The sequence below is a fragment of the Prinia subflava genome, chromosome 3 (genome assembly GCF_021018805.1).
Source record: "Prinia subflava isolate CZ2003 ecotype Zambia chromosome 3, Cam_Psub_1.2, whole genome shotgun sequence".
Taxonomy (NCBI): Eukaryota; Metazoa; Chordata; class Aves; order Passeriformes; family Cisticolidae; genus Prinia; species Prinia subflava.
This window is the reverse complement of record NC_086249.1, coordinates 28,522,456-28,540,506: the sequence shown is the minus strand read 5'-3', so window position 1 is coordinate 28,540,506 and position 18,051 is coordinate 28,522,456. Positions and strand designations below refer to the sequence as shown.

The window sequence follows — 18,051 nt, the reverse complement described above, 5'->3', positions numbered from 1 at the left end:
CACTGCCTAACTTTTGGCCAATGGGAGAGGGGAGAACAACTAACTTTTGAACTAACTGGGAAAACTTGCTTTGTGGGATTATTACAACACACTCTCCCTCCAAGGGAGAGTGTCACTCTCCTGTTGGGCTTCCCCACCTCCCACAGGGTTTTTTGGTTTTTTTTGTGGTGCTGGATTCTATATGTAAGGAGACGAGGGAAAGAAATCTTCTTTATGAATTTGAATATCTAAAATACGAATGTTTTCTGTTACTGTGCAATAGTTAGGACATAATTTTTTATAAGACATGGTTGTAATATCTTGGTCTTTCAGACCATAATGACAAATATTCGTTTTAGCAGTCACCTTTTTGAGAAACGGTAATAATCAAAGTTTAGATTAATCTTCATTCAAAAATTGGGTCCTTGAAAATCACACCACCTCCTGTGCTGTGCTTTCATGTAATCATCTCCCAGCTCATTGCTTTCTACAAAAAGGACAAACTATTCCCTTCTCCACTCAAATTCCCCTTTATAAAACTGCTATCCTATTTGCTTTCAGTTGTCCTTCTTTTTTCCAAGCCATAAGCCAAAGGAATCATTCCTCATATGGAAATTGTTCTACAATGCTGATTCCCTTTCTTGTTCTTTTTGTGCTGGTCTTGTGCTGCTTTGCTGGATGAGGCCAGTAGATTTGACTCATGCTGTATACAAGATGCAGGTGCCCCAGACATTTATATAATGGGACCAAGTGGTTTTCTGTTTTGTTCTATTCTTAATTTGTACTGATATTAATTGCCTTTCTGCCCACTAAACAACACTGGAGCTAATGTTGTCATGAAAGTATTACAAATAAGATCCCATTTTGGAGACGCTTAGACAGTATGATACATATAAGGTTAGGATTTCTTTTTTCGACGTGTAGTATTCTAAACGTATCAGTACTAAATGTTGTCCTTTTCCCCCCCGATTTTTTATGCTACATTTGCTTAAGATTGTCACTCAACTTGTCTGCTCTTTCTCACACCACTTAGATAAAATAGTGAAGAGCAAGGACAAGCATGTACTACAAGTCATGTAGCACCCCATGAGTGAGTTGCAACGTGAAATCTGACCACTTTTCACTATCCTTTAACCAGTTATTTAACCTCCATGGACTCCTCATCCCATGGTGATTTCATTTCCTCAATAAGCTTTCAATGAAGACCTTCTCAAAGATCTTATGGAAATGTAAGCAGTTTATATTCATCCACAATTCTTACCTATGCACTGAGTCCTTCCTAAGGCACAATTTTCTTGGGGGAAAAAAAAAAAAAAAGGTATAAATTCTCCCATGTTCTCTTCTGTTCCTTTGGACACTTTCCTGGTTTTGTTTTTAGAACAGTTTCAGCCAGCTCCTGTTGTGTGGCTGACAGAGGTGTTTTGTCCTCTGGAAAGTTTTTAAAGGTTGACCTTGTATTTGTCACCTTTCAAGCTTTTGGATTTAGAACAGTTCCCAACTGCTACTCCAGGTTATAATCCAGATTTTTCATACTTTGAGGGCCTGTACCACTCCATGGAGAACATCCCTGCCTTGTTGACTTGATCTTCTGTTCATTTTGTTGCTTAACTCTGTTTCTGCTGGTGCTTCAGCCCAACACAGATGCTGTCCTTCAACACGGGAGTCAGGGCACAGCTGGCACAGGGCTGCCTGCACCAGGCAGGCAATGGTAAACTCATTGCTTTTTGTGACGTCTCCTGATCCCTGTGGCAGGCTGTGTCACCTGGTCCGGCAGCAGTGATGTCCTGGGGCCCTTTGGAGCCTTTGTCCTGGTTCCACAGCCACTGTCCAGCTGAGGTGCAGGATAGAGGAAATGAACTGTGCCAGAAGGTTCATACAAATAGCTGGATTTTTTTATTATCAATGTAATCACTTTGGCAAACTAGTTTCTACAGTCAAAAGATACTTATGACTCTGTTTCTAAAACATTAGGTGCATTAGCTACCCTAGAAGTGAAGTACCAAATAATTTCCTTTCTTAATAGTGCATTTTAAGTGAAAGGCTTTAATTTTATATGTACACAGAGAACAAAAGTTCTGCACAGACAGTATTTTTGCACAGAACAGGAGACCCCAATTTTAATGTTTACAGGACAGGAAGATGAAAGAGTTTAGAGTATCTGTTTTTGCCAGCTCAAATGGAAGATTTTGAGAAGGAGATTTTGTTGATATGATGTAAATTCTATAAGAGCTCAGTTCTGCATTTCTACTTCATATGTGTGCTTTCAAATGACTGAGGAAAACAAAGAAATTACTGAGAAACATCCAAGAACCCTCAACATATTGTTTGACTAGACATAAATGCAGGACACATTTAAGCTACAGTAATGTTGATGCACAGTAAAATTTCCTACCTTTGAACATACTTTAAAGTACAGAAGTGGAAAAAATAAAATTTAAAAAAACCAAAACAGCAACTTAAATTTACATTCAAAACCAAATTTGTGTAAACAGTTTTACAAAGGTCTTTGCTCTGGAATTTCTCAGCAAGAGCTATAGCAGGCATGAGCAGGCAAGAATGAACACAACCTAACGAAAAATGAGCTATAAACATTCAAGTATCACTAAACATGTCCTGATTCTGTCTGTCTGCCTCACAGAGCACAAAGATCATCCTCGTGATGGTTTCATTACAGGTAGGGAGAGAGGTGCTGCTCAGTGCAAAGAAGAGGTACAGAATCAGGACTGTAACAAGCAGCATTTACAAAGTCAATTAATCTCTTGGAGGTTGTTCAGGCCTAGATTTTTTGAGATAAATAAAAGCTGTTGGAAACTAACAACAGGGGCACTGCTGAACCCATCAGGTGCTAAAATTTATTTGTAGGTCTTTGGAAATCTGTCCCTGGTCCACAGTTTCCTCATTTAACAGGGAAAAATAAAAAAGGGACAATCACTTGAATGGTGATGAACTCATTGAGCCAGACTTTGGGAAACTGCAAGGACCTGGAGATTAGCACTTGCTCCTTCAGAAGCTGACAACTTAAGCCAGTCCCTGGTGGTGTTTATTTCCTAGGGTGAACCCCATGTTTCTGCACAGAGCACATGGATGCCATTCTGCCTGCTCCTTATTCCTGTGAAAACCCTGTGGCTTCCAAGAGGTGTGCTGCTCTGCTCAGCTGCCATATTGGATCTTGGACAATGCTCATCTGAACTCCAGAGGAGTGGTAATGGTGATGGGTGGTACATGGCTCTTGGAGCTGAGCCCTTCAGCTCATGTTCACTCTTGTGAGCACTGGCCATGGGGTAGGACTGTCAGCATATGCCCTGCTCCAGTTTTATTTTCATCATGTTGCCTGGCAGTATTAGGTTAATGGTTGGACTCAATGATCTTAGAGGTATTTTCCAACCTTATTGGTTCTATGGTTTTATGTCGTGAAATCCAGTGAGTCCCTGTGAACGATATTAAAAGTGGGGATTTACAAGGAATCTGCCAGAAATGCGCTTTTATCATGCAGAGCTGTGTAATGGATTCTATTTCCTTGGTGGGTGATGAAGCAGAAGAAGATTAATGCTGTTGACAGTAGAACAAGTCCAATGCAAAAAAAAGCTGCAAGTATCAGGCTGGCTTCTCCAGGACTTAAAGTTTTGCCGAAAAAACTGCTCACTTTGTTGTCATAATCTGGTAAAAGAGAGTCATTATTGAGAAATCTGCTACATGAATCTGAAGAGTTTTTAATGGCATTTAAATTTTTTAAAAAATTCCTTACCTTCTGTAGTGGTTCCATTTGTTGCAGAAGTTGTATTGTATGCTCCAGTTGTATGTCCTCCTTCTGAAGGAACTTCCCACTCTTGTCTCTCTTCTCAGGGAGAAAAAAAAAGCATAGTTAAGTTGAAAGCCTTAATAAATATTTCTTCTCTTTTGAAAAAGTAGAGTTGACTTTATTTCATTATTTCTACCTCGTTGATCTGAACAGAAATTGTGATTAGATCATCACAGCTGTTCCTCTGGGCAGTTCCATGGGCAACATTCCCCTTCTCTGTAGGCATCTTTGTAACTCCACTACTTACTGTAGTGATGGGACAAGGAGTAACTTTTAAACTGAAAGAAGGTAGATTTAGATGGGATATAAGGAACACATTTTTTATGATGAGGGTGGTGAGGCACTGGCACAGAGAAGCTGTGGGTGCCCCATCCCTGGCAGTGTTCAAGGCCAGGCTGGATGGGGCCTTGAACAACCTGCTCTAGTGGAAGGTGTCCCTGTCCATGGCAAGGGGGTTGGAATTAGATGGTCTTTAAGGTCCCTTCCAACCGAAACTTTCATGATTCAGTTCTGCATTTGCTTGTCCATTTGAGATCTCACAACCCACATGAATATGTGGAATCAAATAAATTCATCATATCCAAGGAAGGAGCGTTTTGGCTACATTTGGCATCTACATTTGGCATCGTGCTACTACAGGGTTATAGGTACAAGGTGTGCCTACTGGCATTGTTTCAACTCTTTTAGAGGAGTGTAGCCAGCACAGTGGAGACCTAGGTGGGAGATGCTGGATACAGATGTCAGGTGAAGTTATGTGATGTGGAGAGGCTCACAAAACACTTTTGGATTCACTCACATGTCTTGGAAGAGACAAGCACCACTCAAAAAGTTTGCCATCTTCTTTTAGTCAACAGATCACCTATTTCTTGGACAAGATGAACAACCATTTTCTGAAGCTCCTTTTATCCCAGCTGGTGTCTGCCTGTGCAGGGAGGAGCCCAAATAGCTCTGCAAGTCATCAGGGGTCACAGGAAGGAACCAGCACCATGCCAGATTGTGGGCCTTCCCTCACAGAGTGGTAATAAGGCTGAAAAACAGCTTTTTCTACACCACCTTTAAATGACAAATTGTCCCTAGGCTGCCACTGTCTCAGAAGGGCACTTGTGAATCACCAACTGTTTCCAAGTTGCAGAAAAGTGCACTAAAGATTGCTGTCTTTGCCATGTCATTAGGAATGTTTGTCCTGTCTCTTATCACTGCTAACTGTCCATGGCAGTGCAGGTGCTTCCCACCAGTGCACAGGTGGGAAGCACCTCTTCTTTTCATCCCTGCCTTCCATCCAATTGTGCTGCAATACCACCTCTGAGTCCTAGGATGTTTCTGGTACTTCACCTGATTTATTGATGGTGTAGGTTGTCTCCATGCCAGCATGGATGTGATCGGCCACGTGACAGTGCAGAAGCCACGTTCCAGGGTTTTCTGCTACGAGTTCAACTGTCTGGAAGGTCCCAGGGAAAAGGTCATATACATCTCCTCTGTGGTCCTTATCTGTCTGTGGCAAAGCAAACCAGAATTGTTAGAGTAGTGCCTCAAATACTCCCCCATGGGCGAGTCTAACTGAAAGTCTAACTGAAATATTCCAGTTAGACTTTCAGCTCCTTAAGGCAGATCAAAGGCTTCTTGTACGTTTCTAGTGAGAATCATCCAGAGAAACTGAGATCTGTGGACACCTCTTATTTAATCCATTATACAACAACAGCAGACCCCTCCTGATGACTCCAGCTGTTGGTTGAGCAAAGGTGTTTCTTTGAAAATTTCAGGTAGTCCTGCCAGTGGCAAATTGTCACAGCATAAAACCATATTCTAACCCAGCACAACTCCACAACTTCCAGCATAACATAATTTTCTCCCTGTATCTTTCCTTACTTCTATGGGTAATCACATATTTTAACCCATCTAAGCATGTCCTCTACTAGAGTAATAGAAGCTTTGCAAGGATCTCATTCATTTCATATTTCCTACAAATGCAAAACAACCTCAGCATCAGCCCAGGGCTCTGTGCTTAAGTGACAAAACCAGGCTAGAAATATGGATATTTTGTTTGTTTTTCTCATAATTTTCCCATCACACTATAAAAGTTTTACTTTGATTTATTTTACCAACCTTGAAGATGAAGGTCTGTGCATGGAAGTGAACTGTGTGAACATCCACTTCATTGCCCATTCCTATCAAATACCAGTTTGTCCTATCACCTTCATTCATTGTTAGACCCAAGAGACTGTTGTAAATCTTCCCATTGATTGCTGGAAGAAAGACAAAATAGGAATTATTAATAATTGTCCATGGTTTGGGTAATTATAACCTCCACTACAGGCACCCTTTGCATATTCAGGGGAGAAGGAATGCTCGGGCAGAGAGGAGACAGGCATGTGTTGTCAGGACAAATGCTGTCCATAGTGACCACTGGCACTGCAGGGAGACAGTCATACTTTTGTTTCAGTTTCCAAATTATTGAAGTATACATCAGCAAATATTTTTCTTACAGAGCATCAAACTGTTTCCTGGTTGAGATTGAACTCCTGAGCAAACTGGGTTTATGTTGAGAAGCTACATGGAAAAAGAGGGAATAGAAATGTTTCCTAAAATGGATACCAGCTGTAGAAAGAAGAGTTTGCTTTGCCAGGGCTGTGTGGGTCCCCATCCAGTCTATTCTGCCTGGCTCCAGGACTGGCTGCAAACACAGCCACAGTTTTAAAATATCATCCCTACGTTCCTAAAAAACAAGACTTGGAGGAACACAGCACCCAATGACAAGGGAATTCTGGCAGGGCAACCTCTTCCCAAGAGTGTAAGAGTAAACGATCTTGTTAGAAATATGTCTTGGTTGGGCCTCGTGAAATCTTTTTGTGTCCAGCATCGCACTTTATGAAGTTGTCACGTGGTTTGGTAACTGAAGGTTAAGTCCAATGTCTTCCTAAAAGGGCTGTGAAAAATAAACCTCTTTCCTCTTGGCTGCTGCTGCCAAGTCCTACATACCATGCAGGCTGTTGCCTTCCACAAAGTTCTCAGTGGAATTAAAATCATCAGGATTCTTATGAAGGTATGTTTCAATATTTTCTTTCAAATACCAGGATTCATTTTCATCGAAGACCATAAACAGAAGAGTAAATTCACGATCGATGTCTTTCCTTAGACCTCTTTCATCCAAAGTTCCTTTTCGGCAAACTACAAGAGGCCCAATCAGACCACTGTATGTGTCCTAAATAATATAAATAAATAAATGAAATAAAATAAATAAAGAAATAAAATAAATATATATGCATTACAGATTTTCAGTTCATCCAGTTATGAAATACATACAGATTAACTGAAGATTAAATTGCTTTTTCCTAGCAGATGAGAAAAAGTCAGTCTGATTAAAAACCTCTTTCTCTGGGTGCCTCTCGGGTAATTTACTGAAGCAATGACCTCTAGTGGTCCCTTTCAACCTTACTCATTCTGTGATTCTGGGATTTTGTGTAATGTGTTGTCTTTACCCCAAATCCCTTCAACTATCCTTTAAGGAGGAAATCACATTACTGTGATGTATGTCTTCGGATTTCTGTAGATTAAATTACCCAAGCATATGCAAAGGTGTTAGTAAAGAGGGCGTCTAGCTCTGTTAATGGTGTCTCTAGCCTGTGGTCCTCTCCCAGCTGAGAAGCAGGATCCTTTCAGAAACATTACTCAAGGTACGATGTGTTAGCCAAAGCAATGCAAGCTTTAATGGCCATTTCTTGGTTACCTTAACAAAATTTGCTGTTGAATAATAAACCCAAGTGATACAATTTGGATCTGTTTTGCCAGGACCGGATCGTTCTGGAACGTTCCACCTGTAGGTGTTTATTTCCCCTGAAACAGAGAGAGAACAATTTTACCTTGAGCAGCTAAGTATTAGAGGTTTGAATAGCATCTAATAGCATCCTACCATCTTCATCAAACAATTGTCTGCATCAAAACTACCTGTGGAAGCATGCAGCAATGGGATAGAGATATGATTCTTCCTTCCAGGAGGTCAGTAAGGTTCCAGTGGTGTAAATGAAGGCAGACTACTCTGGAAAATATCTGCAAATTATACTGACAAAAGTGGCATCCCACAGAAGGAAGATTACAGACAGGACTCTTCATCTTTCCCCTTGGCAAAACTTGTAGTAATTCAGTGATCTTGGCTTAAGGTCAGTTGAGCTGGGAGCCAAGCCCAGAAAAGGTTTCTTGGATCTTCTCAATTGAAAAAGACAAAAAGAAGTGGCGGTTGGTACCAGGATTTTGCAGAGGGTGCTGCAGAAAAGTGTCAGCTGGGGGCCCAGATAGGAGAGCTGAATATGTACCAACCTGCTGTCTGGGAGCAGCAGGGGGTTTCTTTCCTCTTCCAGATAAGCCCCTGCTCCACAGTAATTACTGTGTCACCATCCCAAATGTCACCATCTCTGCCACATCCTCCCTGAGCAGTAATTCCCTGACCTTTGATTTTTAAAACATGGTAACAAACGGACCAGGAAATTATCTATTTGGGTGAGGATCATTTCTCTACAGTGAACACAAATGCCTGTGTTCAGATGGACTGCCTATGCTGTGTTTCCCTGCTTTGTTTTTCTGCTGGTACTGCAAGAAAGGGTAGGAGACCAAGAGGTGGTCAACACCTTGCCCTTTTAAGTGGTGGAGAAATGTTGAACCAAGCAATCTCTGTCACAAAAGTCTTTCAGGGTGACAATAGCCAAGAGCATCATGGGACATGCTATGAGTCAGGTGAAAACCAGGAAATCACAGAACCATGGTTTTAGTACAGCTAGAACCCAAAAGCTGCCAGTAGCTGTAGGCATCTAGGCAAGGAGAGTTTTCAAGCTTAAAGGGTTGGGAAGTGACTGAGCCCAGTTTTGTGTCACTGAGCCACTACACTGTTCATACATCATGCAACAGTGGGTTTTATTGTACAGCAGTAACTACAAAAACAACAAAAAAGGGTGACTCTCAACTCTCACACAATATGAGACAGGTCTCATGTAGGCATTGCAATATCATTTACTCTTACAGGATAAGCACCATGTCATGGAGACAAGAAGTCCATGTCATGAAGACATAGGCTAGGGAAGTGTTTGTCATCCTCCTGTATCTAATTACATATCATCACCTCTTTTTAGAGAGCATGATCTGAGAAGGGAGGCTGGTCACGGTCCTCCACCCCTTCCTTGCTTTTTCTTCCTAACCTCAGGATGTTTGGAGGCTGTAGATGGAAAAAATCTCCACCCTACTTAAAAGCTGACACACTTCAGAAGGCATTGAAGACCCATCTTTGAAGTGTAAATAAGGCATAATCCCTGAAAAGAGTGGTAAACATGAGGAAAACTGATGTTTTCTCCCTTTTTCCTTCTGGGTAAATGGAAGAATGGACAGGGAGAGAACAAAGCTGAGGAAGATGAGAGCTGATTTAGCATAGGCTGCTATGGACATGCTCTCTGCATCTATTTACCATGCCCCCCACAGTTTCTTTAGGAGCTGGCAGTGCTCTCAGGAGTACAGTTTGTCAGGATGCAAATCTATCTGATGATTGATTTAAGATTTTAGTAGAATTGGACAGTCTTTGGCAAGTTTGGGGTGAGTAATCCAGCCTGGCCTAGGAAGACACACAGTGAGGATTTCTAGATGGTGGTGGGCACTGAGGTGCCCAGAAATTTTTCTTGTTCTCAGCGATTTATTTTCTATGTTAACTGCTTTTTCCAAACTCTCTAAGGAAAAGTCTGTCCTTAGGTCTTGGAGGAAATTTTGGCTTTCTCTCAAACACAGACACCTTTCCTCATCTAACTCATCCCAAGCCTGCTCCCATGTGGACATAGCAGACATGACAGCAATGTTCCCATTGTTACATCTCAACCACCAGCCTAACAGCATCAACAATGTCATGGAGCAAATAACAAGACAAGAGAATTGTATCTAAATCAGCTCCTTTTTTTTCCCCCTCCCCCATGTATTAACCTCAGGTATACATTCATCAAATTCCAGCAAGGGAGATGTTGGGTCATATCTGGACATGAATTTCTGTGTGTTTGTACTGTACTGTACTGTACAGTACTGTATTGTACTGTACAGCTGTGCAAAGGAAAGAAATTTCAGCTTGCAAAGAGCTTTATTACATCAAAATTTCTTTTCATTTAGTTTCACACTGACGTTCACAAATACCGTAAAAAAATTGCATGAGTGTTAGAAAAGCAAAGGTGTGTACACACTGGATTCCCTACAATGCCTGGGTTTGACTTCCTACTAGAACATAAATCCAACCAAAAAATTGAAGTTCAAAAAGTTTAACTCGAATTTTTCTATATGAAAAGCTATTTTCCACTGTTTTCCTCACAAGAAACTGAGGCATATTTGGTACACTTTTCCAAAGACTGTTAATTCTTGTGACAGGTACATTTTGCATTTTATGCGTGACTCAGAATGCAAATGCCAATTCTGTATAGCTTGGGAGAGGCAGAGTTAACATTAACATCTGCAATTCTTACCTCTGAATTTGAAAGTTTTTACAACATTGTTAAAGTGTTGGTCTGGAGACAAATGCAGCACTGGCTCACATTTCTCTTGCTATGATTATGGGCCTGCTTCTCTCTCTTTTGGAGGTTGTCCAGTGATATTGCATTCCTGTTTCTACCCCTGATAGGAATGAAGGCTCATTCTCTGCCCAAACATGCACACTTGGTCGAGAACCTACATGCATAAACCCTCAGAACTGTAGCTGAATAAACATTGAACATATTATGCCTGGGAGAACATATTGATATGGGCAAGTTTGGAAGAGGGATTATCATTCTTGTGCTAAAATGCTTTTATATACAGCCTTTGTAGCTCAAAGAAAAGAAGGGAAAAAAAAAAAAAAAAAAAAAAGGTGGGGGGAGCCTTACCAGGGAGGGTAATTGGTGTCTCAGGCTGTTCTTCACAACCCACTTCTTCTATCCCATGTGCACTTATCGAGTAAGGCCTGCTGGCTTTGTTCTTAAATACGATCAGTACGGAGTCACCGACCTCGGCATGGAGTAACGGCCCTAAATTCAAACAGAAGATGCCATGATGATTAATGCTGCTTTTCTGAATTCAACAAACTTTCAAACTTGGCTGAGGAGTAGAGCCAAGGTCTCTGTCAAAACCACTGGGCTTTTCTATTCTTCCAGGAAAGCCATCAAAATTGGTTTATCTCAGCTGATGGAAAGCTCAATATGTATAAATAATCTCTTTTCAGTCAATGAAGAGAACTGTTCTCTCTGAAGACAGGTCTTTGGACAGCTGTTTTTCAAGGAAAATTCCTGAGGATATTTTGAATCTTTCAGAATTTTATTTCTCAAGCTGGTAGTTGCTGTGTTTTTAACTTTTTTTTTTTACTCTTGTCCTTCAAAAAAGCAAATGATAAATATATTCCTAGAGAAGCTTATCCCGAGGGAACAGCATGAAACTGTATCAAGGGAGGTTTAGTTTTGATATTAGGAAAAGGTGGTTGGGCACTGGAACAGGCCACTCAGGGAAGTGGTCACAGCACCAAGCCTGATAGAGTTCAGGAAGTGTCTACTCTCAGGAACACGGAGTGATCTTGTGCAGGACCAGGAGCTGGACTTCAATGATCTTCCAACTCAAAATACTCTATGATTCTGTGACTCTTTCAGGACCAAGTGTTGCCCACTTTTCACCCCATGAAAATCATGGGCTGATGGTTATTTTATGATGGGTAAAATTATGTCTTCCCCAATTGCAAATACAAATCCATCTCCTTAATATCGTCTTAATCTGTTTACAAGAGTCTCCCTCTTGTTATAAGCTCTGAAGTTAAGGTGAATCCTGGAACTGCCATTATAGCACTCCTTAGGATATTCCTTATTCATGTTCAAGAATGAATTTTTAATTTGGAAAGGATCTTTACACTCAGCAATTACATAAATAGTGTGTAAAATCACTGGTAACTGGAATAGGCATCAGTGTTCCTTATTTTCCTTCTTTAAAAAGCTGTAAGACATCTGAGCTTTTGGAAAGCAATCCTCTTGCTGACCACAGGCTTGGTCTGTGAGACGTGAGAGTTACTTGCCCAGGATTTCCAAGTGTTCCTCCTCTGCTGTCCTCACTTTGCGCTGTGTGAAGCTGCCACTTGTGTACTCCCTGTAAACCACCTTCTTGTATTTTGAACCAATCAAGTCCTCTGCTTGGCTCAGAAAAACATGCCCATAGCTGCAAAATAAAAGGCAATAAAAGCACTAAAGTGTACATATCTGAAAGCTAGTAACTGTTGTATTAGTCACAATAGATTTAATGAGAATATACATCTTGATCCAATGTATTGATGGTTTTGAAGGCTCTGGGAGATGCAAGAAGTTTTAAATAGCAAATAGCAAGAGTGATAATCCTCACTGAATGCACACCCTCTTCACACAGGTAAACCTGAGGATAAGTTGCACTCTCCAAGAATTTTGGGAACACAAATCCTTCCCTAGAGCTGTCAGAGCAGAGGTAAAGTGGAGATGAGAGTGGTCTCAGCTGCCCTCTCCAGCTGCATCATTTGCTCTGATAAAAGATACTGCCTGTCTCTGGAAACCTGAATCCTCTTTTCATGATGGCTGCTTTTGCTATCTTGGCTATTAGTCAGCCACAGGAAGATGATAAACAAAGCTTGACCTTCTAAAATAAATGCCCTCATCTGAGATAAGAGGGAGCTACTTTACCCTTCCCTCTCGCTGCTGTGTACTGCACAGGAAAGCTGGATGCTTTCCCAGCATGACGATAAAGGGAGAAATCTATTTTCCCTTCTGCACCTGGAAGAGGACGCTTTCCAGGCTTACTCTCAGTTTGTTGCTGCTCCCATGGGATCTCAGAGGACTGACTTGCCGGCAGAGGACACTCACAACCCGCTGTGCGGCTGAGCATTCACCCTCTTCTGGGAGCTGCTGTCTCCTGGCAGCTCATCTCCAACGTGCCTCTGGCAGGGGAGTTGCAGGGTTGGCTCACAATATACTAAATAAAACCAAAAACTGCCCCAGGGATACTGCTTACTGTGTATTGAGCTATGTGTGCAACAGCAGCTTTTCACAGTACTGGAGTTTATGTTTTCTTTAAACTCACATCATCACCTGTGACCCTTCAGGTGTATTTTTTACAGACTCCTCTTCCTCTGTATAAGGAGCACTTTCCCAGATGCTTGTCTAAGGTTTATTTTTGACCTATGTTCCTTTTTGCTTTCACCAAAGTGTCTTCAGAGACCAGTCTATGCAATATGATCTGGAATGTGTATTTTTTTACAAGTTTTTTATTCCTTAACACAGTACAGTGATTCACTTGCAGGGTTACTTATGTTCTGATCTTTTCGGGGGATCTAGGGGCTACCATGCCGCAGGAAGGCAGGCTCAGCACCCCCTTCATGCATCTGCATTGCCTACAGGGGCTCACATCTGGAACAGGTGCTTGACTTTATCCTCTGTGAAAACCAGAACTCTGGGATGAAAAGGCTGGGGAGAGTAAGGGAGAGGAGAGAGTTGAGGGGCATCATTGTAAGGTTGAGCCAGGGCTGGAACACAAACTTGGGAGCCTTCTTGAATTCAACAGCATTACAAGACACTCTGAAATGAAGCATTTGAAACTAGTGCCTATGAATTAGTCTAGTCTGAAAGGCTGTGACTTTGTAAACACGTTTTCTCATATTTGGCAAAGAGTTCCTCCTAAAAATACAAGGCTGGCATCATTGTAAGGCTCTTCAAAGTTTCCCCTCCACTATAAGTGTGTCCTGTGCCCACAGCTGTTTTTTGGGTTGGTGTACCTTTCCTCATAGCTGCTGATGTTGTAAATCTTTGGTGCTGAGCTCTTATTTGAGGCATAGTCCCACTCAACTTCCTCTGCAGCAATGTAGAAGAGCCTCATGGCTTCGCGCTGCTGCTGCGCTTGGGTGGTGTTGCGGCAGCTGCTGACCTCGTAGAGATGTTTCATCCCACCAACAAAGTGATCAAACGTCCTGCAAACCACTTTGAATGTGCCTGGAAAGAAAAGCACATGGCATTTAAGCAATTAAAAATCCTAACAAGCAGCTTGGCAAATCAGGTTGTGTACATCTCTGATCTGTCCTCAGACAATCCTAATCTATGGTGCTGTATGGAAAGTCAAGCAAGGATGTTTAAGTAGAATGATAGAATATTCTAGGCTGGAAAAGACCTCCAAGATTATCAAGCCAGCCATTAACCCTGCACTGCCTAGGCTACCACTAAACCATGTCCCTAAATGCCGTATCTACAATCTTTTAAATACATCCAGGGATGGTGACTCCACCACTTCCTGCTCCAATGAACTAAAACTCCCTGATGCAACCTGAAGTTATTTCCTCTTTTGCTGTCACTTTTTACTACTTGGGAGAGGAGATTGACACTCTGGCAGTTATAGAGAATGTTATCCCCTCTGAGCCTCCTTTTCTCCAGGCTAAACACTCCCTCAGCTGCTCTTCACAGCACTTGTGCTCCAGACCCTTCCCCAGCTCCGCTGCCCTTCTCTGGACACGCTCCAGCCCCTCAATGTCTTTCTTGCAGTGAGGGCCCAGAACTGAACACAGCATTGGAGGAGTGGCCTCAGCAGTGCCCAGCACAGGGGCACAATCCCTGCCCTGCTCCTGCTGCCCCACACCAGTGCTGATACAGACCAGGATGCCATCGGCCTTCTTGGCTGCCTGGGCAACCATGGATCATGTTCAGCTGCTGTTGCCCAGCGCCTCCAGGTTCTCTTCTGCTGAGAAGTTTTCCAGACACTGCCCATAGCCTTTGGCATTGCATGGGGTTATTGTGAACCAAGTGCAGGACCAGAGGACTTGACCTTGTTTTGCTCCACAGGAAAAATTAGGCTGCTCCATCTTTGCTCAAAAATCACCATAAATTACTTCTAACTACTTGAGTTAGATTAGCTTGGCCAAGGAAACTCTGAAAAGCACTTAGATGTCTGGCAGCAGGAATAAGCTTGCCAGAGAGCCTTTGCTGCCAGCGAGCCCATGCTGCAGACATGCCCATGAGGAACACAAGGAGACGTAGGAGGAAGCATTCATTGCAAAACTCAGTAAAGGCACGGAGAAACAAGAGGTGTGTTTCAGAGGTGCTGGTTCCTTGTCCCTGATCACAGAGTCACTGTACCAGCCTTCAGTGCAAGAGACTCTCCACTGAGCCCCTGAAGTTTGTCTGATGTAATCAGGCTAATTATGCAGACACAGACCCACTTCAAAGGAATGCCTGCTTATAACCATTTATCTACATGCACAATTGAGGTAAACTGTAACTTTCTGACCCTTTGCCTTCCTTCCATGAAAGGCCAAGCCACCATGGATCTTTTTTTTTGGTAGCTCTGGTGGTCAAAGATGGTAGTGATTATGGGAGCACATTTTGGTATGTCCATGGGCAGATTTTAATATTTATAATCTCCTTCTCTTCTCCCCATATACTCAAGCAGAAGCTGACCATAATGTCCTGTACAGCTCCATCTGTTAGCACTGTGTGAAGGAGGAAAGCACTTTCGCAACTGCTTTGTATGTGAGTCAGTGACAGAACCAAAATTAGAAGCATAGCTCTGTCCAGATCAGATCTCAGTCCATTTCCCATGCTTCATTGGCAAAAGTGATGAAAAAGATAAAATAACATGTAATTTTAAAAAATCACATGCATTGGTGATTGTAAAGACCTGGTAATCCATTCACTCTTCCTTATTGCCATAGAAGGTTAGCCAAAAATTAATAATCTCTTAGAATAATTGTTTTGTGTGAGTCCAGCAGTGCAGTTTCATGACAGATGGTGGAAATTTTGGGGATTTGTGTAAGAAAAAATTCAGTTTTCTTACAGGTATCTGCAACAGAGGTCTAACCTGGCACATACACAACACCAATGTACATTTCTCTCAGGTGTTCTGAGCATGGATGGCCCTTGGCATAGCCTTGTACAACCCTGATGACTCTGTTAATTTAAACAGAGTTGCACCAATGCAAAGCAAAGTAACATTGTACTTTATATTATGAAGATTATTTGATGTCTCCAGCAAACAACTCATACTGTCCTAGTTTGAAGTGTGAATCACTGGATTATCCATGAAATTTAAAAGTATCTTTAATGTATAAGCTTCTGAAGAAACTCCTAAAGACAGACTATTATTGAAAAGCTTTTGTTGAAGTCCTAAAATACCTTAAGTGATGCTGACTGTCCACATGGCAGGGAATTTGCTTTTCTAAAAAAGTCTGTTTGGAGAATTATAAAATTCTGTGAGAATCCTGTTAGCTATCTCTCTGCCTGCTGCTCTGCCCATCCCCAGGTCATTAAAGCCTCTGGTCTTTGGTGCACATGCATGTTTGATTTATACACCTTCCCTGAAAAGTATTCCAGCCTGAATTCTCAGCTATGCCGGGTCCCCAGGATCTCTCTCCACGCTTTCAGCCTCCTTGTGCAGAGCAGAGCATCTCGCTGCCTGTTACTTTGGCTGACTGCTATCTGCAAGTGCCACACAACCAAAATCAGTTCATGAACGTACCCACACGGTCTGGCTGCATTAGTGCTGTCCCTGATAAATGAGGAAACAAGGCCAGCCCATCCCTTGTCGTCCCTCTCAAGTCGATGGTGTTTCCTTGAAATTGAACGCCGTGCATGTCGTAGTGACTGCCCAGCCCAATGAGGTGCCAGGAGACCTTGTCATTCTTGCACATGGTCAGGCCTGGCAGATTGCCATACAAGTAGCCGTTCACAGCTGGAGGAGAAGGAAAAATCCTGGTTAGCAGCAGTCCACAGAAATGCATCACAGAGCCTCCTACCACCTACCTGGCCAGAGACTCACAACTCAGCAAGTCACCAAAGGGGCATTTTGTGAAGCAGAGGTAGCATTGGATGACACCAAATTAACATCTAAATGCTAATCCTATAAACTCAGAACTTCTACCTCTTGGTTTTAGCCTGTCAAATCTTGTAATAGCCCTTTGCAGTGATGTAGCACTCCTCCTCCAAGCTTTTCAGTGTACCTCCCAGACACCAGCCAAGTGTACAAATTTGGGACCTCCTTTCAGCCTGGAGAATGTATAACCAGGTCATTAAGGCTATGGAGAGGGCCATAAAGAGTCTGAGTTACAAATGCAGTTCTAGTGGAACCTTTTTATGTGATTTTGACCTTTAATTTCCACCTTTACTTCCTAAATGTACATCTTTCTTTTACAAGGGTGTTTTTAGGCTAAACTCCCTAATCCTCAAATGTTCTCTGTGATTAATGTGTGAAAGATGCTATAAAATAACAAAACTTCAGTATGAGATCCACCTCACAGCAGAAGAATAAAATAGGTCCAGAAAGCCCCAGAGTTCTCTAACAATATATATCTAAGGCAAAGATAGGTTATGTGATTTGCTCAAGTCTGTCATCCCAGGGATACCTTGGAGGACATCCATGCTGAAGTCAGATACTTGCATCCAGAAATGATGCTGTAAAATATTTTTGACCATTCCCCTAGTCTTTGCATCTCCTCTTCCAGAGGTGGTCATGGCCCAAATGGGAAATGGCAGAGCAGGGCATGTGTCAGTGCCAAGGCCAGCAGTGAAATTTAAAACACTAATGAACATTGTCTTCCTCTGCAGCTGATGCCTGTCTCTGGCACTGTGCCTTTTTATAGCACTACATATTGTGTCTAAAACCAATGCTCTGTTCCCTTTTTCCAGATGTAGTTGGTAGATGGGTGCCTTCATTGCCATTGTGACTGGGGTTTCAACGTGCACTCCAAGGGCATCAGGAGCTGGCCATATGCTGACTGACAGCTTTCCAGCTCACTTTCCACTGCAGTGCAGAGAGCTATGAATGCTGATAAACCCTGCCAACTCTTCCTAATATGATTGAATTAAAGGTATCACTAACAGATATTAGGTATTTTGTACCATGCATTTTGTTGGATTCCATGAAATCAGCATCATTTTCATCCACTTTTGAAGGGTCTCCAGTAAATGCTTCAATATTCTTCTTCAGATACCAGCTGTCATTCTCATCAAAGATTGAAAAGAGGAGGTAAAATTCTCTGTCTATTCCTTTCTGTGGACAAGAAGGAAGACAAGATATTAAAAAAGTCTATTCAATAAAAATGAATAGGTTTTTATAACAAAGCATTCTTTTCCCTGAAGCCACCTTCATACTAAGTCTGCATAGAGACAGGAATTGGCACCTTTTCATAAGCCAGAAGGATAAATAGAATGTCCATTATGTGGTGTGAAAAAAGTTATTGTTTGCCTGGAAATAGAAAAGACAGAAAAGACAGAAAAAGCTAGGGAAGAGCCAGGATATTAGGGAAT

The 18,051-nt window shown here is 42.0% G+C and overlaps 1 protein-coding gene across 4 annotated transcripts in view; it reads right to left on the bottom strand.

The window, feature by feature from the left end:
- Positions 1–1,849: 1,849 nt before the first annotated feature.
- Positions 1,850–18,051, bottom strand: part of HEPHL1 (hephaestin like 1) — a 41,475-nt gene continuing 25,273 nt past the window's right edge. For 3 of the 4 annotated variants that reach the window (XM_063394486.1, XM_063394483.1, XM_063394485.1), the window contains 11 exons: positions 17,644–17,794; positions 16,265–16,477; positions 13,539–13,752; positions 11,820–11,959; positions 10,651–10,791; positions 7,503–7,609; positions 6,755–6,977; positions 5,882–6,021; positions 5,111–5,270; positions 3,725–3,817; positions 1,850–3,636 (listed from right to left, as the gene is read on the bottom strand). In XM_063394486.1, coding sequence (XP_063250556.1) covers positions 3,434–3,636; positions 3,725–3,817; positions 5,111–5,270; positions 5,882–6,021; positions 6,755–6,977; positions 7,503–7,609; positions 10,651–10,791; positions 11,820–11,959; positions 13,539–13,752; positions 16,265–16,477; positions 17,644–17,794 — 1,785 coding nt within the window. In that variant the 3' untranslated portion in view covers positions 1,850–3,433. The remainder of the gene's footprint in view (positions 3,637–3,724; positions 3,818–5,110; positions 5,271–5,881; positions 6,022–6,754; positions 6,978–7,502; positions 7,610–10,650; positions 10,792–11,819; positions 11,960–13,538; positions 13,753–16,264; positions 16,478–17,643; positions 17,795–18,051) is intronic. The other variant, XM_063394484.1, reaches the window with a different exon arrangement.